Raw genomic sequence first — 25,546 nt, 5'->3', positions numbered from 1 at the left:
TTTCTCCACCTGATAGCTGAAGGGAAGTCCAATTCAGCACTGATTCAATGCACTGTCACTGGCCTTGAATATGGAGGGGGCCATGTGATAAAAAGCTAACAGTGGAGTCTGGGAACTCTGAGTGACCCTTAGCCAACAGCCAGCAAAGAAAGGGGGACCTTAGTTCTACAATCACAAGGAAATGAATTTTGCCAACCACCTGAATTAGCTTGGAAGTGGATTCTTCCCTAGAAGTCTTAGACAAGAGCCCAGACTGATTGTTATCTCGAGTTCAGCCTAATGAAAGACTAAGCAGAGACCCAGTGGAGCCTGGCTGGGCTTGTGATTTATAGAAATGTGTACTAATAAATGGATGCTAATTTAAGCCACTAAGTTTGTGATAATACATAGCAATAGAAAACTCATATAGTTGCACTGAATTAGTGACTTTTAAGCTGATACCTAAAACATAAGTAGAAGCTGGCTTGGTGAAGGAGGTTAGGTAGAACCTAATGTTCCAAGTTTAGACAACTATACAGTCAGTCGTAGATCATGGATAGTGTCAGGAATTCCAAGAAGCTTGATGTGACTAGACCATGGAATGTGTATGCAGTAGGCAGGAGGAGGGAATGTGATTAAGGAAGCCCAGATACAAGATAAAGTTGGAGGAAGCTGGGGGAGGGAGCAAAGGCCAGGTACGAAGGATATCATAAATCCTCAAGAAGAGTTTGACTTTAAAGGGTAGTGGCAAACCTCAGAGAGTTTTATTTAATATGTGGAAAGCAGAGTTGCTTTTTAGAAAGATTTTTCTAAAGAAGAGCAGAACCATAGGCAGGAAAGCCAGTTAGGAAGCTATTGCAATAATGCAATCATAAGTTGATGGTATCTTGAATTAGGAAAATGGCTGCCTCATACAGTCAATCACTAGGTCCTGAAAAATTAATTTATTATTATATTATTGTATTAGTTTTTCAGAACCTAGTGATTAGCTGTAGGAAGATGGTAGAGATAGGGAAGCACTTAAGATAACTCACTGGTTTTTGCCTTTAGGCTACTGTATACAAGCATCCTTAACAGAAATGGAAAACTCAGGATGAAGAAGATTACCTGAGATTGAGGAAGGGGATTGGGGTATTGATTAGAAGTCCCTATATATGTATATCTGGAGATGGTGTTTTTCATAAGGAGATACCCATAGAAAGTTGATTACATGGATCTGGAGTGCAGGAGTAGTCTGGGTTGAAGATATGGATTTGTAATTCACCAGCATTGTGTTAAGCTAGGCTAACAAATACTAGCAAATAGACCCTCCTGCCTACCCCACAATTCCAGTGGTTTAACATAATAGAAGTTTAGGTTGAAGTAACATGTACTTCTCTTCCACCTGGTCATCTGGGGGTCCAGGTACTTTCCATCTTGTGTTTCTGACATCTCTAAGATAGCAGTTCTTAACTAGGAGTGATTTTGTCTCCCAGGAGACATTTGGTAATGTCTGAAAACAATGTTTTAAAATGTTTATTTATTATTTATTTTTGAGAGAGAGAGAGGAGGGGGGAGAGTGCACAAGTTAGGGAGGGGCAGAGAAAGAGGGAGACATAGAATCTGAAGCAGGCTCCAGGTTCTGCACTGTCATCTCAGAGCCCAACATGAGGCCTGAACTCATAAACTGTGAGATCATGACCTGAGCCAAAACCAAGAGTCGGATACTCAACCGACTGAGCCACCCAGGTGCCCCATGTCTGAAGACAATTTTGATTGTCACAATTAGAACAAATGCTACTGGCATCTACTGTATCAAAGCTAAGGATCTGTTAAACACCCTACAACACACAGGGTAGCCCGCAAAATAAGGAATTATCTGGCCCCAAATGCCAGTAATGCCAAGGTTGAGAATCCTTGCCCCAGGGACTCATTATCATCTCATGTAGCTGGGAGAAGAATTTGTAAACTCTAGAAGTATCAAATATGACTTCCACTCCCCCACTGAAAAGAACTTAAGTATATAGCTACAAACAGCAAGAAATGCTGAAAAATGTAATCTATGTCGGGGGTTAACAAACTACAGTCCTCAGGACCAAGCTCAATACCTATTTCTGTAAAGAAAGAGTTCTTGGAACAGTCACGCCCATTTATTTACATATTTCTGATAGCTACTTTCATGCTACAACCCAACAGGAGAGTTGAGTAGTTGCAGCAGAAACCATATGGCCTGCATTACTTAGAATATTTACTATCTGGCCTTTTACAGAAAAAGTTTACCAACCCCTCATATACACATATACCCAGGATAAAGGTGAAATGGACTTTGTTAGATTGTTATTGGTCTTTGCCACAAGTAAAGCCATGATACAAGATGATATTATCCAGGGAGAATGTGTGGGGCAAGAAGATGAGGGATCCCAACATTTATGCACATTATTAGCTGTTATTTGATGCAAGAGCATCCTCATTAGACCTGGAAGACTAAACATAACCGTCACCTTAGTGCCCTTTCCCCAAATACCTCTTGACATGAAAGAAATAATTAAGGAAATACAATGTTAAAGGAAGAATAACTTTGAAACTTACATCAGACTTTGGCAATGACTCACACATACACCTTTACTTATTTTTATTCTTTTCTGCCTCTCACGGGGATTACTACTTTAAATTTTCCTAAGTGTCTTGTTCTTTTTGAATTCTCTGTGATACAGATGGGAAGTAGCTGAAGTATCATTTTAAAGTGTAGTAGGTATGAATGTCTTTCTGCCAATTCGGATACATGAGAAATGTCACTTCTTTTTCTGTAATGTGACATAATTTTTATATGCAAGACTTCATTTTAAATGTGGCAGTAATTTGATCTTAGTCCATTTAGGGTCTTCTTGGGTTGCATCTATGTCCCATAGTTGAGGGAGGAGGGCTTATGTAGAACCATGTTGTGTGGGGAAACATGTGGTCTGGATCTTTGCATATTTTTTTTTAAGTCTATTTTGGAGAGAGAGAGGGATAGTGAGAGAGCAGGAGAGAGGCAGAGAGAGTGGGAGACAGAATCCCAAGCAGGCTCTGCACTGTCAGTGCAAAGCCCAATGCGGGGCCAGAACCCATGAACCCTGAGATCATTATCTGAGCCAAAACCAAAGTTGGGTGGTTAATCAACAGAGTCGCCAAGGCGCCCCTGGATCTTTGTCTATTGATGCTTCGTCTACTGGCAACTGCAGAGAAGCCCACTCTTCTGTATTGTGTGATGCTGGGGAGGAAGTCTGCAAGCTGTCTTTCTCACAATCCTTTGCCAGTTGGCTTCTAACTGGACTCTGACAATGGGAGACACTGGTAGAAAATGGGAAACACTGGTAAAAATTTGAAGGAAGGAGGAGGTGAAAAGGATGCTTGCTCCACTTATTTCTAGTTTCTGTCAACCTCCTTTGAGCAGAAGCAGAAGGTTCTGACTCCAGCCTCCAACTTCTTTTGCATTCCCAGAGCTAGCCAAGCTCTACCGCCTCAGAGGTATCACCAGCCTCAGTTTCTTAGGTTCAAGCAGCAACTATGGAGGGAAGGATGTCCCACCAGTTCCCAGATGCAGGTATCCTCACCTCCTTCCTTGTGTTCTGCCATCTATAGGGATGGTCGCTGCCTTTTCAATTACTAATATTTGGGTGGTTCAGTGTCTCATTTTTCACTCTTTCAGCCTTCTAACACCTGTTCAACTTACTCTTTTTAACAAATCCTTTCTTCTTGAAATCCCTAGTGGGTTTCTGTTCTCCTAAATGGACTCTAACTCGTATGCCTAAATTCCCAGCTGGTCTTTGGCATCTCCACTCTCTCCTGCATGTACTTGTGTCCAACCTGTGAGGACTGTGTGCTTGTCAACTACGCGGGTTGTCACTGGGTGCTTCTAAAAATCCCTTTTGCTGCTGTATCCCTCCACGGTGCAGGAATTGCTGCAGCTTTGTTTTCTGCTTGTACCCATAAATCCTGGTACCATGTTGAAGAGAAACTCCTTGGGAGAAACACTGCGAGGCTCTGAACCATCTGCCTAAACACATAACACATACAGTTCCCGGTTCTGCACTCTGCTGGGACCTCTTCCTTTGCTGGGCTTTCCTCTGGGATGGGGACATAGTTGCCTCTGTCTCCAACCTCACCCTCAAGGACATAGCCCATTCTCTGAGAGATCAATGATAGCTGCACTTTCTTTTTTCTCTCATTCTTTCCCCAACACAGGGACTATATTCTGTTCTCCAGTGTGTGTGTGTGTGTGTGTGTGTGTGTAGGGAAGAAAAAGGTCCTGACTGATACGCTTTTAAACCTCAATTCCTCCTTTAGGGCCTGAGATTTTAAAACTGAAAACTTGTACAGAAGTTCAACTCTTTTGTTGCCTGCATTCCACTGGGTCACATTCCTGCCTTGAGGCAGTAGAGACAAAATGTTAGCTGCTCCAAGAGGATGAGGAAGGTAGGAATAACAAGAACTACAAGGTAAATCTGTTAGTTTTCAAAATAGCATCCTGCCCCAAATGTTTTGAAATCACCCAGAACCATAACGTCCCTCTTTTCTTGATCACCTTTCTGTTTCCCTGATCATAACCCCCATCTCCCACCCTCTATGCTCTCCTCTCCAGTTCCCTGGAAGTTACTCTGGTTTGTGTTGGAGCAACTTGTGCACATTTTCACTATGATACCATGTTCTAATGGCTAGAGTCTTCACAGGAGACTGTGAGAAACTTGAAAACAAATGTTCTATTCTACTCTGTATTTTCAGCCTCTAGGACAGAGCCTGGCATATAGAAAGGGTCCAATAAACTGAAGAGAGACTGATATCTAGATTTTAAAAATTGCTTGTCCAAGCTAAGTACTAAAGACACTAGCTAACACTCACACAGCACTAACTATGCCCCTATTTGCTCTTAACAGATTAGATAACATTAATTCTTTAGTTCTGACAGTAATATGAGAGTAGGTACCTATTAGTAGCCTTGTTTTACAAATGGGGAAATGAAGGCACAGAGAGGTTCAGTAGTAAGTGGGAAAAGCCATGATTTGAACCAGGTAATTTGGCTTTAGAGTCTATACTCTTAGTCACTACGCCATGCTACCTGTCACATATTGACTTGGATTTTGTAAGGACACAGCACGCTCCTTGTGTAAAGGATTCTGATACATTTTAAAAATTACATTGCTCTAAAATGCTTCCAATGAGGCATAGAAGGAAGAAAATACAGGAAAATGGGATTATACTATTTTACTTATCATTAACAAGGTTATTTATTGACACATTTACCTTGAAAGCAGCAGGTGACAGGAAGTCAAATTCTTAGCACTGTCACAGTAGGGTCAGGGGGTTCCTGGGTGTGCTAAAGGGTCATACTCTGTCCTAGACATAGAATAGAATATGCCCTCCAAGAAGGAAAAGGAAAAGGGAACTGCAAAGCCAGAAAAAATTATTCCTATTTTCAAAGCATCTGAAAAGAAGAGAGCAGGAGAATGGGCTAGGAACCTTCCAGTGCTGATCTTTCCAGAGGAGAAAAATAGAGTAATTCAGAGTTTCATTTATTTTTCTAGAACCACCAAACTTAAGTCTAATGAGATAGCCATGGAGGTGGCATTTAAATTGGTTATTGAAACAGCCTTAGACATTTCTTTTCATAGGAATTTGTCTTCATCTTTCAAAAGTTTAAATATAAAAATTTTACATTTATTATTAATTATAAGTATGAGAGATTTGGACAATTTTTCTGGGCAATAACCTGAAAAAAATTTTCATTGCTTTATTACTTAGTATAACACTGAAAATCAAATAGATTTTTGTGAGCTACCTTCAGTATAAACTATGATACTGATTATAATTTCACTTTTGTGAAAATTCTGATACCTACCCAGTTTTCTTTATTGTTCTATATTAAATGTATCTACTTGAAACTAATGTGATACAGTGGAAATGTGATCTTACTCAAATAAAAAGAGTTATTTATAAATTACCATGGAAGAAGCAAGCCAGATTGAAGCACTGAGTATTGAGGGAAAATAAAATATAAATCAAAAGTAATAGGTCCTTTGGCCCATTTTGGACAAAGAACACACACACATTCATTTACTCATTTATTTAAAAAGTGTTGAGTACCTATTATATACAAGGCAAAAGTTGGTATGTTAACAATGTCTATTAGAATATGATAATAAATGACTCTAAACATGACCAGTCCATCAATTCATTTATGGCCTAATGGCTGGTTAAGTTAAACAATGGGTGCTGTCCATTTAAGGCTCTTAAGACACCCAGAATCCTGGTAAATAATATGCACTGTAGTTTTTTATAGTTATACTTTTGTTTCCAAGGCTAATAAATAATACCACCCCATTGAAGTGTTAAGAACCCCAGCTAGTCACAACTATGGGTGGAGAAGGTGATACTGTAAGCCAGATCTAATTTTTCATCTGATTATTGGTGAACATTTGACATGGTATATAACTACATTAAGTATCTAGCAGATATGCATATCAAAATGCCATATTAAATACATATGTAACTGTTAATAATAAAAGGAATAAAAGAGCATTAATGTGGAAATTTCATTAAGGAAATGTTAATAGCCCACATTATCTGTATATAGCCTTCCTACTACTTATTAAACTGAAATATTCATTTCTGTTTCATGTGTATATTTTACAATATGGGAAATTTCATGTAAAATGGAATAATTTATTTTGTGATGAAATTTGGAACTGCGGCAGAATTCCTGCTTTATTCTATTTTATTTCAAAAAACTTTTAAACCATGAGTAATGGCAAAATTTAAAACATGGAACTAGGTAAACACATGAAATCACAACTCATTACTGTTACATTTATTTTAAGCTCTTCTACAGTATAACTATAAAACCCCTTTATTATAGAATGCCTTAGTAGTGTCTTCTGTTAATTGAATTTAGTCTAGAAAATTTAGATTTTCATTGATTATTGTTCTTCTTTTCTGTACAAGATTGAAGATAAAGGTCAAATAACTTTAAGAATTATTATTAGGTAAAAATATCTTGTGTGCTCTACATGAAAAATCTTGAGCAATTTCTTCTCAATTAAAAATAATAGTAATATTCCCCATGGGATTATAATACAACAGAGACTTTTTGAAAGTAATTGAAATGTGTTAAGAAGAGGACAATATTTTCATGCTAACCTTAGTATCAGGAGTCCATATATTATTAAAATAATTTTTTTCGTAGACGATGACCTACATCTTTATTTGCCTAGAAGTTTGACAATTGTTAACAATAGAAAGGTCAGTACAGTGTGGAACAAATCAGGTTTCTTGACACGTTCAGGTTTAAATGGACCAAACTTTCATTCAATTAGCCCCTGGCCTTTGCAGCCAGGAACCTCGTTTTCAGTGTCTTAACTAAAGGACAATGAAGGTACAGAACAAGCTATAAAAAAAGGAGGCATCTTAAAAGCAAAAGTCTTCTCTGATCATTCTGGTTTTGTTTTCTTTATTGAACACAGACCCGAATGCTTCTGTGCCTCTAAAGGTTTAGAACACAGCCATCAGGCATGTAGAAGAAGCACAAAGGTAGAAAAAAACGGTTCATATTTTAACCATACAATCATTGACCACCAGCACTTCAAGGAGCCTCCACTAGTCCCTTGGGCTCCTCTCCTCTCTCTGAGGGGCAAGGATTCCTGGAAACATCACTGTTCTTATTTCCATGCTTTTCCAGGCAACACAATACCACTGCTTCTCCTTCAGGAGCCAAAAGCAGCAAAGCTACCCTTTCCTTTAGCCATCCTGCCAAGAGCCACTAAGTGCAGTCTACTTCCTTGAACTCTTAGGCTGGGGATGCAAAGAAAATGAATGGAAGAGTTCATCTCTTATCTCTTCAATATTATGCTGTGTCTTCTTAGTTATGGAGAGGGGGTAGATCTTAGGGTGGGGTGGGAATGGTCATACATAAAGAGGGCAGAGTTTTCTGGAATTTTGAAATACCACCAAGGCACTGGTAGTTAAGTGGGCTTAACCAAAATATAAGTGGGGTGACCAAAATTTTAGAATTTCTGTCAATTCACAGGACAAAGATTCATGACTGCCCTTTTCAGTTCCCAAAGCATTTATTGATGGATTGATTGCCAGACTGGTCTATTTAATGGAAAGAGGCACTCTTCTGTTACCAGGGAATTAAGTGAAGAAAGACTGGAGCTGTAAGCACTGGTGATGGATTCCAGTTGGTCATGCTTTCTAATCCCTAACTACATAGTTGGATAAGAAAGTGCATCCGTTAGATGTGAAAAAGCATGTGCTGCCTCTCCAGAGTCCAGAAGTGCTTAAAAACTGTGATGTATATAATCCGGAACAATAAATTACGTGCACAAAAAGTTTATCATAACATAAAATTAAAAAGTGACAATTTCATCACACGGTTACACTGCTGTTTTCCTTTTTTTTTCTTTTTTTTGGGGGGGTTGTCCTTTTTGTTTCATTTTTCATTTCCATTTTTTTTTTTTTATGGAGGGTTGGGGGAGGGTAGAGATTTGGTCCACTGAAGATTAATCACCCTCAATGATATATATATTAGAAAAAATATCAGCAGCAAGACTCTCTAGAAATAGATTCTGTTTGATGTAGCTAGTCTGTCTTTTCTGTTTTGCCCTCTTTCACGGCAGCCTCTGAAGTTTTCCGCAGGGGGGCTTTCTCCGAGTTGGCATGTCCTTGGCCAGAATCCGCCGCTCCGCCATTTTTGTGGGCAGTGTGTTTTTCCAAGTAGTTCAGCATTTCACTGAGGACTGTTTGGAAAGTGCTTAGGGCTGCACATATTGCTGGAGTCCCAAAGCCATGAGTGATCAAACTGGAAATGAGAAGTGGTAGGAAAAAAAGAAATGAACAACTTACAGTATGATACAGAACAACCACTTAACCCAGAACGTTCAATTAAACAGGCATTTATTGTGGTCCTAAATAGTGTCAACCATAATGAAAGGCAGAACACAAGTCAATGTATTGCTTTTGACCATAAGAAATTCAGGATGCATCTAGAAGATTTGTCATTGATAGACTTGATATACATTAATGATTAGCAAGTCTAGGTGTTTAATACATGATTTAGCTCTGATTCTCTATCTCATTAAGAAATGAGTGCTTGGGTGGCTCAGTCAGCTAAGCATCTGATTCTTGATTTCATCTCAGGTCATGGTCTCACAATTTGTGACCTCAGGCCCACAACTGGCTCCACGCTGACAGCATGAAGCGTGCTTGGGATTCTCTCTCTGCTCCTTTCTCTCTCTCTCTCTCTCTCTCTCTCTCTCTCTCTCAAAAGTAAATACATAAAGATTTTTTTAAAAAAAGGAAAAAGTTGGGGCACTTGGGTGGCTCAGCCGGTTAAGTGTCCGACTTTGGCTCAGGTCATGATCTCACGGTCCTTGAGTTCAAGCCCCGTGTCAGGCTCTGTGGTGACAGCTCAGAGCCTGGAGCCTGCTTCAGATTCTGTGTCTCCCTCTCTCTCTGACCCTCCCCCATTCATGCTCTGTCTCTCTCTGCCTCAAAAATAAATAAACATTAAAAAAAATTTAAAAAAAGGAAAAAGTCTTAAGACTTCATTTATTTAGAAGGTAAGAATAGTCAGTGCTTAGACAACTATGCACACCAAAATTTGAAATATAAGATACCATCATAGTTCAAACATCTGCATATCTTTGCTATAATATCTTGCATTGCTGAGTGGGAAAACTGACTTCAGCTCCATTTCTCAATGAGATAGCTAGAAAGGAATCCATATGCTTTAAGGTCTATCAGGGAGTCTGGACAATAAATGGAATTGATTGGAGCAGTAGAAGAATTAATCATGGCTGCATCCACAAAAATAACTGAGTGAAGATATCCATTAATGTCTAAATGTTTGGCTCTGATTACAAACTGCCTCTCTTCTCATGCTTTATTCCTGTTTAGAGCTCTTTGTACCACTGGATGAATTTTATTTTCCTCTATAGTGCCATGTTCTCTTGGTTGTAACTGCCCTCTTTATCTATGGAAGAGTATGCAGAATTTAGTTTCACTAGGTTAAATATTAAAGTTAATAGCCAATATTTGAGTTCTGAATCTATGCCAGGCCATGTTCTATGTGCTTCATTCTGTATCACTTTATATAATTCTGGAAACAACACTAAAAATGAGGTATTATTATTTCCATTTTACAGATGAAGTAATGCCCAGAGACGTTAGGTAATTTGCCTGACAGATCTAACATTCTGTACTGCCTCTGTGCTTATGTTCTTCCCAGGATGTGGGTATGTGTTACTCTTTTGTTTGTTTGTTTGTTTTTGTTTTTGTCGTTGTCGTTTTTTGTTTTTTGGGTTTTTTTTTTTTTTGAGAAATCACATTCTATTGGCAGTTTTAGCTTAGTTTCTCAAACTTTGAGTTCAAACATCTGCATATCTTTGCTATAGTATCTTGCATTGCTGAGTGGGAAAACTGACTTCAGCTCCATATCTCAATGAGAAAACTGGAAAGGAATCCATATGCTTTAAGATCTATCAGCGAGTCTGATAGATCTTATCAGACTTGTAATCCTGGAAGATGATCATTCTTCTTACTCACTTGTTCTGTCTAAGATCAAGGTTTTTAAAACTCAAGAACAAAGCGGACAGGCCTATATAAATGTGGAGAAGAGTTGTCACCATGATGAACAGTTTTTAAGCTGGTCTCCTTTCTTGGCAGATGGCCTTTCTTGCTTCTATAATATGCAACGGATCATTAGCAGGATGCGTTGTCACCTTTGTCCTGCACTGAGACCCAAATGTGCCAAGTCTTCACTCGGGCTCTGACTTTAGGCACTTTGTGATCTGGAGGAAGTTTTTTAGCTTTGTAAGATGATAACAGTCTTACTAAAACATCTGCAAGTTTCTTTCCAACCCTAAGCCTCAGTCCACAGGTACTAAAGCTTAGGATGCTGTCCTTTAAACCCAGGATATGGACAGAAGGTTATGGAAATTGGAGTTCAATAGAAGAGCCTAAAATTGACTGTAGAATCTTCAACATGAGAAAAGGTATTTCTTGTGTTGTATACCCAGAACTAATATAACATGGTATGTTAATTAGACTTTAATAAAAATAAATAAATAAAACTTAAAGAAAAGTAACTGTTTATAATGTTATCTTTCAACATGGAAAAATATGTTATGTAAATTGTGTTCATTCCTTCATTTAACATTACCTGCACATTAAAAAACACACAGGACAGACTACATAGGATGATAATAAGTACAAAAGATGGTTTCTGTTCTAGCAGTTTTCAGTGAGGTTTATAAATCCAAATATTTCAAGTAATGTAATGTTGTATTAGAATAGCACACAAAAAAAGTGTGAAATCACAGGATGATTAAAAGAAATTTCTGGAAACATCATGCTATTCTGTTAGCACCAACCACTCCGGAAAAAATAGGTTTATATTTCATTCATAGTGACATACAAAAAAAGAGAAGAGGAATAATGTAGAATCTACAGAAAAACAAAAGTAAAAACAGAAAGGATAAGGCTGACTTTCAGTCCTAGACAGAAAACAAACTAAGGTGATCTGTTAGTCAAATCTCCAAAATCTTTTACAACAGAGATCAATTTTTGCCTTTGGAAAATAACATTTTCAGCCACAGGCTTAATATTAAAATTATACTTGGCATTTGCATATATTTTCATCAGATTAATCTCAGAGAGCATTTCACAAACAAATATTACTACCTGAGTTAAACAGTTGCCATGACGGTTTGAAGTAGATAGTCAAAATGTAAAAGTTCTAATTCAAATTCATCGAAAAGTTTCTCCTCCCGAACCAGACAAGTGAAAGAGACAACTAGCACTGCGCTCAATGTGTCATCTTCATGGCACATTTTCAACATTTTTGCTGAAGGTGGCAGACGATACAAACACCGCATCAGATTTCATATCATATTTGCATTTCTCAGGCCTCCTTCCTCCACCCTTTGTGATCATGTATTCTAGTTCTTTATTTTGAAAGGCTTATCTCAGGCTCTAAGCTTTTCTATCCCCAAACCTGTGATGGCCATTCCTACTTGGGCACCTTTGTTTGCCCTCCTTCTTCTCCTCAGCTGATCCAAAGTCCACCCACCCATCAAAGCTCCTTGGATGATGTTGAAAAACATGTGCCAGTTTCCTGGTCCCATGATTAAGAAATAGAAGGTGTGCTCCTGCCAAAGAGTAGACACTCGCCAAAGTTATGAGAGGACTTAAAAAGAATTTTGAGGAGAAAGGAGTAACATACCCTCCAAAATGGTAACACTAGAGCCTGGCAAGACCATGGGATGACAACAGACAGATGAGGGTAAGATCTCAGTCACCAAAGTAAGGAGGAGGACTGAGAGCTATATGGGTGACCTCAGAGCCCAAGTGATAATCAAAGTACACCAGATCTTTCTTTTTTTTTTAAGCTTATTTATTTTGAGAGAGAGAGAGAGAGAGAGAGAGAGAGAGAGAGAGAGAGCGCACACAAGCAGGGGAGGGACAGAGAGAGAGGGAGACAGAATCCCACTCAGTCTCTGCACTGAGCCGGATGTGGGACTCAATCCCAAGACTGTGAGATCATGACCTGAGCTGAAATCCAGAGTTGGATGCTTAACCAGATGAGCCACACAGGTGCCCCAAAGTATGCTAGATCTTAATGTACTGGCAAATAAGATGTTATCTGTATCTCTAAAACTTTGCGGTTTGAGCTCTTACTATAAATCGGTAATCAAAAGTTATAGTCTAATCTTAAAAAAAAAATGAAGAGTTGTCAAGATAAAAATAAACCACAAACAAACAGCAACAATGAAAACAAACAGGGCTGAGATGCGACACTATCATCAACCCGTATTCTTCCTGACATTGCCCACTGTCAGCACAGTGGCTTCTGGTGACCTCCTGAGGCAGCAGCCCCTGGGAAGAGAAGGGGCTGGGTACCTCAGTGTCCAGAATGATTGACTTAACAGAAGGCTAAAGTTCCCTGATTTCATTTGGGAGTCTCTGAAGCCCAGAGTAGTAGGATGTAGTTTAAATTTCTGTTCCAAGACCGAGGAAGAGGAACATTGCAGAAAAGGGCCCAAGGTTTGGAGGGAACACAGTGCTATGTTAGCATATGAAAGATTAAATGGTAAGTAAGATACTTTGCTTTCTTTTCAGAGAGTTTAATCTTTAAAACTGGCAATGGTATAAGGAATGGAGTTGAGACTTTTCTTTTTTTTAAGTATAGGAAACTATTTCAGGATAAAGAAAACACACATGTGTTTTTTAGACACTGGAGTTGTTAGGTAATCTTTGAAAATTCCTGGAAGATTGAAGAGGAAGCATGAAATAGAACAGAGTAACCCGCCTTAATAATCAGAGCAAGGGATGGGGTGCCTTGGTGGCGCAGTCAGTTAGCCTATGACTCTTGATCTCAGCTCAGGTCACAATCTCACGTTCCTGAGTTTGGGCCCTGCATTGGCCATGACACTGATGGTGTGGAGCCTGCTTGGGATTCTGTCTATCCTTCTCTCTGCCCCTCCCCCACTTGTTCTCTCTCTCTCTCTCTCTCTCTCTCTCTCAAAATAAATAAACTTAAAAAAAATTTTTTTAAGTAATCAAAGAAGGGAAAAAGAGACAGAGTTCAGAAACTCTAGCATATTTAATTACATTTAACTCATCCTTTAACAAGGTTCTTGTAATGGGACATTTTTAAAATCAGGTACATTGAAGTTAAATTTACGTAGGGGAATATTTATCTTTTTTGGGTATACGGTCTGTTGAATTTTGATGAACTCATACACTTGTGTAATCACTACAGTTACCCAAAATGTGTCCTCATGTTCCTTTTCAGTCAATATTCCCCTCTTCCCCTCCAACTCCTGGGAATCAGTGCTTTAATTTCTATCCCTACAGTTTTTCCTTTTTCCCCAACTGTCATATAAACCAAATAATAAAGTCTATATAATAAGTCTAATAAAGTCTAGCTCTTTTCACTTTGCATAATAATTCTGAGATTCTTCCACGCTGTGTTTATCAATAGATTATTTTTTTATTGTTGATTAAGTAGTCCACTGAATGGGTTTATCACACTTTGTTCATATGATGGGTTCTTAGAATTCTGAAGTATTAATATTTTAAAAAGGGAAGTGACCACAGAAGTGCTGCATGGGTTCAGTGGCGAGCCCAATAAAGTAACTGTATTTTTTTTTAAGATTTTTAAAAATTTTTGAGTAATCTCTACATCCACTGTGGGGCTTGAAATTACAACCCTGAGATTAAGAGTTGCATGCTCCATTGTCTGAGCCAGCCAGATGCCCCAGTAACTGTATTTTTTTTTTAAATAAAAGTGTTATTAAAGGACTAACAATGTACTTTACTATAGAATTTTACCAAAGCATCTGACAAAATCTCCCCAAATAAGGAGAGGGGGCAAGTGAGCTAGATGAGGGCAACTTAGATAGACTCACAGCTGGTTGGATAATGATGCCCAAAGTGCAGACTGAGGGCATTTGTCAACCTTGAAGGGTGTTTCCAGTGGAGTTCTGCAAGACTCTCCCATTCATCACACTCTGCTTGCCATGTTAATTGACAATGTGGTTGAAGGCATCATAGATTTAAGTGCTGGCATGAAAATAGAGAGGAAAATTCCTATGTTGGATAATGGAACCAAAATTTTAAAATACCTTAATGTGGTAAAAAGTGTAGGTGGTGGGCCAAAACCAATGGTGTGAAATTTAGGTGAGATTAAGGGAAACATATCCACTTGCAGTATACTGACAGAGAGATCTGCACCAAGAGCAATTCTCAGAGAAAGGCTCCCCAAATCAGTAAGTCTAAACTAAAAAAGCAAAGGTCAGAATTTGAGGTTTAGATCACAGCTAGTCAGGCTTACAAGCTATATTTACCTTCATCTATTCCCTCTCTCTCTCTAACTAGATAGATTCCAGCTCATTGACTTCATTTTCCTATTACTAATTTCACACTGAGGAGCAGGAAGGGTCTGACAACTGACTGTGAGCAATACAATTACCTGCTGAGAAAATCCAGACTGCTATCATTTATGGCACCTGATGTTAGAGAAAATGTAACTTCTATTTAATAGTCATTTTCTTAATTTTATTCATGGTTTTAAAAACTCCTATTCTGCTAGGTCCCCCCAATTAACATTCTCAAGAGCATCTTTCTGCAATATAAACCATCTTTTCAAATTGGCCTCAGCTCAGGAAGATAGTAACTATGCTGGATCCAAAAGGTAATGTTCTACTTTGGACTTTCCCCCTGAGCGTTAGGGTATGTTCCCATTTTAGCAATTGGAGGGAGAGCACAGGGTTAGAACCACCCTTTCTAAGGAGGGAGTATGTCTGTGTGTGCATGTGTACCTGTGGACTTATACTGCTTTTTTGTCTTTTTATAGGGTGTCATCCTAATCTCTTCTTGACCAATGGGCTTGACCCAAATAAGCTCTACTGATGATAGAATTTAACTTTTTAAGGGAAAATGTACTGCAGCAGTTCAAACTCTGTTCTCTATTAGTAGGGTTAAAAATGAAGAAATTGAGACAGAAATGCAAGAGGTAATAATAACAGATGGGATGGGGTCCCTGGGTGGCTCACTCCGTTAAGGGTCAGACTTTGGCTCAGGTCATGATCTCATGGTACATGAGTTCGAGCCCCGCATGGGACTCTGTGCTGACAGCTCAGAGCCTGGAGCCTGCTTTGCTTTCTGTGCCTTCCCCTCTGCCCCTCCCCTGTTCATGCTGTGTCTCTCCCTATCTCTCTCTCTTTCTCAAAAATGAATAAACATTTTAAAAAAATTAAAAAGAAATAACAGATGGGAAAGAAGAGATTGCTATTTGAAAGAGAATAAATTAGAATCCTTTCTTCTTTTTCCCTGTGTGATTTTGCTAATAAGATGTTAAGAACAGTCTATCTTTAACTCAGTGTTTATACTTATAAACTACCTGACATTATTGATGAGAACCTATCAGGAAATTTGCATATAATAGAAATTTCACAAACTTCTCTTCACACCTTATGATCTCTGGGTAAGTGCATTTTTTGCTTCTAGCTAAGGCCTTATATGTTTATCTTGAAAGTCTCCAAAGCTTCAATGCTTACTTGGAATATAAATTAACATAGGATTCTCAATAGATAACTACCTGAGGAACAAGAGCTATTTTACTTTTCTTAATCTAAGTAAATATGGTTTATATTCCACTAGCTTTGTTGTAGGCCAGAGAAATGTTACAAAACTTTTCCCATATTGTTCTAGCTGTCCTTCAGAAATACACTATCATTACTTTAATTGATTTGTCTAAACTAATTTAAACAAAACAGCAATTAATAAAAACATAGCCTAAAGCAAACTCCTATGGAATCTTCCCCTGAATTCTTCCTATCTTGGCAACAGTTGGACCTAGGATTCAGCACATTCTTTCTAAAAAATAAGCAAATACTGAATTAAAATATACTGAAAGGGTGGGGGGCCTGGCATGCTACCCTTGATGTCTAGGTCTTGAGTTCAAGCCCCACGTTGAGTGTGGAGCCTACTTAGTAGAAAAAAAAGTAAAAAACAAAAAAACAAATCAAATGCATTGAAAAGGAGATGGAAGCCTCATTAGTATTTGCCACTGAAGACTAGGTCACTCAGGTGTGTCTGACAACCATGGATGGATTTTTTTAGCTTTCTTGTGGGACACAAAAAGATGGATATAATAGATACTATTATGCTACACACTGGAAGGCAGAGAATCAAGAGAAAATCACCCCCATCATCATTCAGGTAATTAGAGTAAAAGCTAATTTCATTTTGTCAAATTCCAACTTTCTACCTGGAAAATGTTTGACAAGCAAACTTCTCTTTGTAAAGGTTGAAACAGTCTGGATTATTATTCTCATTATTTTGTTATGTTGCATCATTCCAATAGGTGTTTGCTATCATAGATCTTTGATTTCCCAAATTGCATACAAATGCCACTGTCACCAACCTCAGTTTTTGTTTTTTGGCCTCTAGAGGAAGCAGGCAGCAAGGTTTAAAGGGAAGACAAGCCTCCTCTTTCCCTCCCGGATTATTCAGCTACTGCAGGTTTAGGTCCAAATGTAGCCTGAGGCTTAGTCCGTACTCCCCACTACAGTTTTAGGTGACAGTCAGCAAAATGCCTTCTTCTACTCCTGAGAACAGTCGTGAGGCAGATGGCTGGGAACCAGCCCCTGGAGAACACCAGCAAAGGATTGTGGGGCTTTTCTGCAAAACCTTACTTCTTTTCAGGGCTGTGAGGGTAAGGCGCTTCATCTCTCTGAGGTAGCACAAACCCTGAATATAGGCCATGGACAGAGACCTCACCCAGAGAAAGTAGCTGGGGCTTATCCTCCCAAAACTTGATGGCATCTACCCTTTGTAGCCTAACTGGCTACAGATATAAAGGAAGAGAGAAACTGTCTGATTGAGCTTATTTTCTACATAGATTATATTGTCCCATGGTCCTAAGTGCTTTTAAAATGGAATTTAGGGGCGCCTGGGTGGCACAGTCTGTTAAGCGTCCGACTTCAGCCAGGTCACGATCTCGCGGTCTATGAGTTCGAGCCCCGCGTCAGGCTCTGGGCTGATGGCTCAGAGCCTGGAGCCTGTTTCCGATTCTGTGTCTCCCTCTCTCTCTGCCCCTCCCCCGTTCATGCTCTGTCTCTCTCTGTCCCAAAAATAAAATTAAAAAACGTTGAAAAAAAAATTAAAAAAAATAAAATGGAATTTAATTAAGGAGCATAATTAAGGTATATAGTTCTCTGGTGGTGACAAGTTACTGAGATGTACTTATTAGCAAGGCCTTACCAGCACTCACAAGTGTTCTGTGCTTCCTTCAGCTGGTGGTATCCCCAGATACAGCTACCAAAGTCCACCCAGGGAGCGTCTTAAAAGATACCAAAGTGCGGGTCCGACTCCAAAGATCTTGATTTAATTACTTTGGTATAGGTCCAAAACATTAGTATTTTTTAAATGGTACCTATTCAATTTAAATGCAACCAGGAAGTTGGGTATGTGCCCCTAGCGCCAAGAAGTACCACCTAACTACCATGTCTGCTATCCTTCCCAGAAAAAGAGAATGAAGAACTTAGCATTTCCCCCAAGAACTTCTGTAGAACCTGAGTTTCATGGGATGTGAATAGTTATTCTGAGAAAAAAAGAGTTCCTGTGATCGCGTTTTGGAAACATGGGGCTAAGCATTTCTTCCATTCATAAAGGGTTCTGGGAGCTTTTGATATGCTAATGTGTAACTGGCATACTTCAAGGAGAGTATAATAGGCAGGGTTTCCTGAACCATAAAACACTTGACCATGAGACACTTTCAAGGAGCATCTCATGAGGCTAATGTTCTACAAAACTCACTTTGGAGAAGTGTATTTATGACAGCCCTGAATCTCTGCCAGACTGGGTGATGTGTTGCCCATCTACGATCATAAGGTCTCATTCTTCCTGCTCTTCTCAGCCACTTACTCAGGTCCCAAAGGGGATTGAGTCCTTGTGATTCCATTTTACTTCAATCCAGCTCATTAGCAAAGGAGGCTAAGGATGTGATCATTGCATGTGCATTAGGAAAGACTCAAGTCAGTCACATTCTAGTCAACTCTTTGAAGGTGAAGATATTTTTGACATCTGCACCCTATTTTTGCATATAAGAATAGAGTTTTTAGGAATAAATTAACCATCTCCTTATATTTCTCCCTATCAGGCAATTTATATTTTCTATTTAGAATAAGGGAATAGAAATGCTAAGCTTAGGGCTCTGTGCTTTCTTAGATGAATTTTATTCAATTGTCAACTTTTTAAAATGAACAATTTTCTGAAACATAAAGAGAAAAAAATGAGATCATATGGGAACACAGAATAGAATAATGATTTAACAGGGAGCAGGAAATGGAGAATAGGGTAAAAGATCATTGGTGTAGGGGCGCCTGGGTGGCGCAGTCGGTTAAGCGTCCGACTTCAGCCAGGTCACGATCTCGCGGTCTGAGAGTTTGAGCCCCGCGTCAGGCTCTGGGCTGATGGCTCAGAGCCTGGAGCCTGTTTCTGATTCTGTGTCTCCCTCTCTCTCTGCCCCTCCCCCGTTCATGCTCTGTCTCTCTCTGTCGCAAAAATAAATAAACGTTAAAAAAAAAAAAAAAAGATCATTGGTGTAGAATGAACCTTAGGGATCATCCAACTTAAATGTATTAATTTATAGATGAACATGCAGAGGCCAGACTGGTAAAATGTCACCTCTAAAACCATACTATCAGCTGGAAACAAGACGAGACAGAATTAGGTCCCTGAAACCCATCCTGAGTGCTTCCCACAATCCTGTGTTGTCTCCCCAGACTCTCCCCAAATCCAGAGCTCAACAAAGATAGAAATTATTGAAATAAAAATGTATCCAACTTCTTTACCAACTATGCACTCCTGAGGCAATAATTCACATGTGTTGTTTTACAGGGCCATGTTTGCGACTTGCAGTTGCCTCAGGGGGTGCCTGGGTGGCTCAGTTGGTTGAGTGTTGGACTTCAGCTCCCGTCATGATCTTGCCGTTTGTGGGTTCGAGCCTCGCATTGGGCTCTGTGCTGACAGCTGAGAGCCTGGAGCCTGCTTCAGATTCTGTGTCCCCCTCCCCTGCTCATGCTCTGTCACTCTCTCAAGAATAAATAAACATTAAAAATTTTTTTTGAAATAAAAAGGAAACAATTTCTTCTGGTTTCTATTGTTTGAATTACTAGTTTTCTATGTGCTGACCCTAAAAATCCATTAAATTGCCATCAAGTGACCTTCAAGGGATGCTTTTATATGTGTATCTCCTGCGGCATTTGCTTTGGTGCCATGCAGCTTGTGAAGTATGATAAATATTGGCAACTGATTTAACTCTTAAATTTCTTGCCCAATGTTAAGTTAATCTAAGTAATTTAATGTAGGTTCCTACAAGAAGTTCATCATGGTTCCACCTGTTTGCTAAGGAAGCGAAATTGTTTACTTTTTACTCTACATTTTATTTTTACTCTACATTTTTACTAGGAAATTTTTCACTTCAAAGGAGACTATTTTTACTCTTATGTAAATAGAAACTGTTCTTATTTAACTAGTGAATAAAAGGTGACCACCTACAGCTATGTGTTGCTTTCTTTGCACATGGGAATTGTACTCAGTTTCTTGAAGTTTAAGCTAAAGTTTTAAAGTTTAATTTCAACCTTACATAAAGGAGCTTAAGTTTGGGAAATATAGGACTTTTATTCTTCACAATTCAGGCCCATTATTTTGAATATTCTTAATTTTTTTTAGTTTTTTAAAATGTTTATTCATTTTTGAGAGCGAGAGAGAGTGAGTGCAAGCAGGGGAAGGACACAGAGAGAGGGAGACACAGAATCTGAAGCAGGCTCCAGGCTGAATACTAAATCAGCACAGAGCCCAAAGTGGGGCTTGAACCCATGAACTGTAAGATCATGACCGGAGCTGAAGGCAGGGCTTAACTGATTGAGCCACCCATGCATCCTTCATTATTTTGAATATTCTTAAATAAAATGGTCTCGAAAGACCCCTTGAACTGGCAGAACATCCTGAAGAAGGCTTAATAATTTAACTTCTTAAATGCCAATCCTAGTTGTATAATTTCATGGCGTTTTCTCTTTTGAAATTAGACATTTAATTGAAATGCCTTCATTTCTCTTGTGACATGCAAGAATGCTTTCACAAGATTAATAAAATCATCCAATGCTGATTACCTTCCCTAACACTTTTCCATCCCCCCCCACCACCACCACCGCCTACAAAATGAGAAAAATAAAAACAAGAAACAAAACATACACACTTTGGGAGTTTCGGTTTCTGGAGAAAACCAAACATGTCATGTTTAAGTAGAGACACACATCCTCTCTTGAGGGTGTTGCGGAGAAGGTAGTCGAGCTGACTGGAATTCATGTCATATGTGGAATACTAAAGCAAAGGGGGATGAACAGCCCAGAAAGAGAAAACTCAGGCACCAGAGCTGTCTTTAGAAATTGGGAGGGAAACAGAACTAAACTGACTCTGGAAGGCCCCCAAGGAGTAGGATGTTAGGGAGACAGACGTTGCCTCCATGGAAGGAAGGCATTTCAAATAGAGTTGGTGGAGATAGAAGGGATGCCTAGGTAATAAAAGAGCAGTCTATCATTGAAAGTTTTTAAGCCCGGAATGGGTGACAACCTGACAAGGATGTTGGAGAGAAGATCCAAATGTTGAGGGAGAATGGGAAATGTAAGGGGCCTTCCAACATTGAGAATCAATGAAGACAATGTAATCACAAGCAAAATACAGTTATCTGGGACTGCCTATACATTTCTTATTTCCAGGAACTGTGGGAGTAGTAGAAAGGTCTATTTCTGAGAAGGTGTGATGTCAGCACACTTTTTGACTCAAACAGAAGAATTAAGCACATTGATCATTTCACTTCCCCAGCCCATGGTTCAATTAAAACACCATGGCCTTGGGAATAAGCCAGTGGAGAATACATCCAAGACCTAATAGAGATATTATCATAATCTACATTGATTAACATATTTATTGGGTACATACTATGTGCTAAATACTATGGATAGATAGATGAAAGCCTTTCCTAATCACCCCAGGTAATTACCTCTACTGTGCTTAATCCTTCATTACAAAATTTCTCATATATTGCAAGTCTTTGTAAGTAATTTTCCTCCACATTACAAGTTCCCAAGGAATGGGACAATCCTTTAGTTCCAATCTTTGTACCACTGGCCATTACCACAGTAAAATACAAGAAACAATAAAATTTCAGGCAAAGTGGGAAAGAAAATCTCCTCATTTTTCTGATAGGCTTCTCTTTCAGAACTGAGCTTTAAAGATAGTCTAACTTCCCTTATTTACGTTGTTAGACACACTTTTACTGGACCTTAGATTCAAGGCAATTATCAGAATATAAGAGACAAAGAAGGGAAAAGTTGTTAAGATTTCCTAAGATCGCAAAGAGGGGAATTCCTAACATTTCAGAAAATTAGGCATCTAGGTTTCTGTCTGAGCTGAGTGTGTTCTGTCCAGAGGCCCAATGCCACCTTGGTCTAATTGCCACCACTCTTCCTGGGAATTGTATTTGCAGGGTCTTCTGCAGATTTCAATCAATTCTCATCCCCCTTCCAGTAGGTATTATGGTGTCTGCTGTCTTCTCCCCACTTTTGATGGTATTCAGTAAACTATAAATAATGAATAAACCTGCCTCCTGTCATTTTGATGGAAACAAGCAGCTTTCCAGGATATGAATTTGGAGAAGGGTCACTGCTGTACAGTTACCCAGATCACACTAATATGTCAACTACCACAGAAAACTGGAAGTAGTTATCTGTGCTTTATAAGGTCAGATCATTCCCTAGTTTTACCTGGACACATTCAATGTGCTGAAAGTAAGCCACAGTTCTCAAGGTACCAAATCAGCCACTCTGTAAGGTGTAATTCAAGTGGTCTGCAATGGGAACAGTATTTTGACCAAGTAAAATAGCACAAGTTGATGTTACTAATTACAGCATTCTCTATGCCTATTCAACCATGCTGTATCCTTACTTCTTTTCCACCCAGAACTCAGCAGAAATCGTAGAAAATCAGACTACCAATGGACTGTTTTCAAAGTTGTGTTATGCTTCCTTTCTAATTCATTTTTCTCTTGAGCTTATACTACTATCAAAATTAAAGTTACTGCTGCTAGTTGGAAATTATGAAGGAGACACATTCTATGCTGACATATTTTTACCCAGATTATTAGAAGAATAATAAATGTAGAATCCTTTTAACACGTTAGTATACAAGATAGAGCTTTATACAATTCTCAGTGTCATTTTAAAAATGAATTAGAATTGTTTCTCTTCCAAAGTTAAAAAAAAAAAAGTCAATAGTCTATAAACATCCTAGGGCTCTGTTTCTTAAAGATGTCTAACTATCAGAAACAACTTCAGAGCTTTGCAAACAACCCAGATGCCCAAGTTCAATGCTAAACTTGACCTATTAAATTAGATCTTTTAAAATGTGTTTGTGTCCTTGAGATTTTTAAAAAGCTCCAAGAAAGATTTAAGGGCTTACTTAAAAAGCATGAAGTCTTTTTCAAGGTTAGGCAGCAAGCTGACCTTTACTGTCCTATTAAGCTATTCTATTGAGGTTTCTTTTAATAAATGCATAATAAAAAAATACATTAAATTTGCTCTACATTGGGAGACTTCAACTTGGGTTTTAATTGGAAATGTCAACCATGTATCTTTTATTTAAAAGGACATAGTTTAAGACATGCAAAAAAATGGCCACTTATGTTATACCATGTATAAAAATTAACTCAAAATGGATCAAAGACCTAACTAAACTTAAGACCTACAACTATTAAACTCTTAGAAGAAAACATACAGGGGAAGCTTCATGACTTCGGATTTGGCAAGGATTTCCTGGATATGACAGCAAAAGCACATGCAACAAAAGTAAAAACAGGCAAGTTGAACAACACAAAAATTTCTGTGTATCAAAGGACATAACCAGCACAATAAAAAAAGACAACCTACAGAATGAAAGAAAATATTTGCAAATCATGTCTAAAAGGTGTTAACATTCAGAATATATAAATAACTTCTACAACTGAACAACACAAAAGCAAATAACCAGAACAATGGGCAAAAAAACTTGAATAGGCATGTCTCCAAAAATGACACATAAATGGTCAACAAGCTTATGCAAAGATGCTTCACATCATTCATCACTGGAAAAATACAAGTCAAAACCAAAATGAGATATCACCTCATACCCATGAGGATAGCCGCTATCAAAAACAAAAACAAAAATAGTAAATAATAAGTATTGGCATGGATGTCGGGGAATTAGAACCCTTGTACACTGTTGGTGAGAATGTAAAATGGTGCAGTCACTGTGAGAAAGAATTAACATATTTATTGGACATACTCTGTGTGCTAAGTACTGTGGATTGAAAGATGAAAGCATTTCCTAAGTACCCCAGGTTATTACCTGTGCCCTGCTTAATCCTGTATGATAAAGTCTCTCTCATATATTATAAGTCTATGGCAGTTTCTTAAAAAATAAAAAAAATTAAAAATTACTATATCATATAGTAATTCTACTTCTGGGTTTATATCCCAAAGAATCGAAAGCAAGATCTCAAAGGGATAGTGGCATACCCATATTCATAGCAGTATAATTCACAACAGGCAAGAGGTAGAAGCAACCCAAGTATCCATTAATGAATGAATAGATAAGCAAAGTGTGGCATATACATACAATGGAGTATTATTCAGCCTCAAAAGGAAGGATATTTAACACACGGTACAACACAGATGAACCTTGAGAACATTATACTAAGTGAAATAAGCTAGTCACAAACAGACATACTGTATGATTCCACTTACATGAGGCATCTAGAATGACCAAAATCACAGAGACAGAAAGTAGAATGGTAGTTGCCAGGGACTAGCAGGAGAGGGAAATGGGGAGTTGTTTAATGGTTATAGAGTTTCAGATTTGCAAAATGAAAAAGTCCTGGAGATTTGTTGCACAACAATGTGCATATATTTAACATTGCTAAACCATACATTTAGAAATGGTTAAGATGGTAAATTTTACATTAAGTGCTTTTTTAAAAATATTTTTTACTGTTTATTTTTGAGAGAGAGAGAGAGAGAGAGAGAGAGAGAGAGAGAGAGAGAATGAGTGGGAGAGGGTCAGAGAGAGAGGGAGACAGAATCTGAGGCAGGCTCCAGGCTCTGAGCTGTCAGCGCAGAGCCTGACGCAGAGCTTGAAGTCACAAACTGGGACATCATGACCTGAGCTGAAGCCAGACGCTTAACTGACTAAGCTACCCAGGTACCCCTATAATTATATGCTTTTTATCACAATAAAAAATATACAATTTAGGAAGTTTGCTATAAAGCAAATTTTAGTTAAGTGATTTCTATCATCCTTCTACCTTCCATTATGAAATCAGAAGATGTCATTAAAATAAGTAATCTGGAATGTAGTAAAGCAAAGTAAATGAAAAATCTAACAAATATTAGAAAGGCATAATAAATAGGAAATCACAGGAGCACCTGGGTGGCTCACCTGGCTAAGTGTCTGACTCTTGATTTCGGCTTAGGTCATGACCTCACCGTTCATGAGATGGATCGCTATTAGCATAGAGCCTCCTTGAGATTCTCTCTCTCTCTCTCTCTCTCTCTCTCTCTCTCTCCCCCAATAAATACATAAATAGGAAATCACAACTTTATGATAACAAAATACTCAATATAAATAATAATACCAAAATTTTATATTATGATACCATGTGGTATTAAATTGTTTTAAGGTATGGTTGTGTGTTTCAAATTGTTGTGATTGAGAATCTGCAGCCATACATAATCTTAAGAGTTTTGCATTCAAAATATAATGCCTTTTTTGCTGAGGATGGAGAGAGCCATTTTCAATATATTTATCTCTTCTCTGGCCAACACCAGACTAGCTTGTTACCACATTCTGCATGAGGAAAGATAAGCAAGAGCATATAAAGCCCACACAGGAAACATTCAGCTCAAGTTTAGAAGTGAAAGTTTTCTCTAAGGAGTTCTGTGGCATTAAGTTG

General features: G+C 38.5%; 1 protein-coding gene across 1 annotated transcript in view; it reads right to left on the bottom strand.

The window, feature by feature from the left end:
- Positions 1-7,424: 7,424 nt before the first annotated feature.
- TFAP2D (transcription factor AP-2 delta) overlaps positions 7,425-25,546 on the bottom strand; it is a 58,419-nt gene continuing 40,297 nt past the window's right edge. Inside the window, exon 7 of the mRNA XM_043591636.1 lies at positions 7,425-8,791. Within this exon, the coding sequence (XP_043447571.1) occupies positions 8,572-8,791 (220 nt within the window). The 3' untranslated portion in view covers positions 7,425-8,571. The remainder of the gene's footprint in view (positions 8,792-25,546) is intronic.

This window comes from Prionailurus bengalensis, chromosome B2, assembly GCF_016509475.1.
Source record: "Prionailurus bengalensis isolate Pbe53 chromosome B2, Fcat_Pben_1.1_paternal_pri, whole genome shotgun sequence".
Classification (NCBI taxonomy): Eukaryota; Metazoa; Chordata; class Mammalia; order Carnivora; family Felidae; genus Prionailurus; species Prionailurus bengalensis.
Note: the sequence above shows the minus strand (reverse complement) of the source record. Positions and strands in the feature narration are given on the sequence as shown.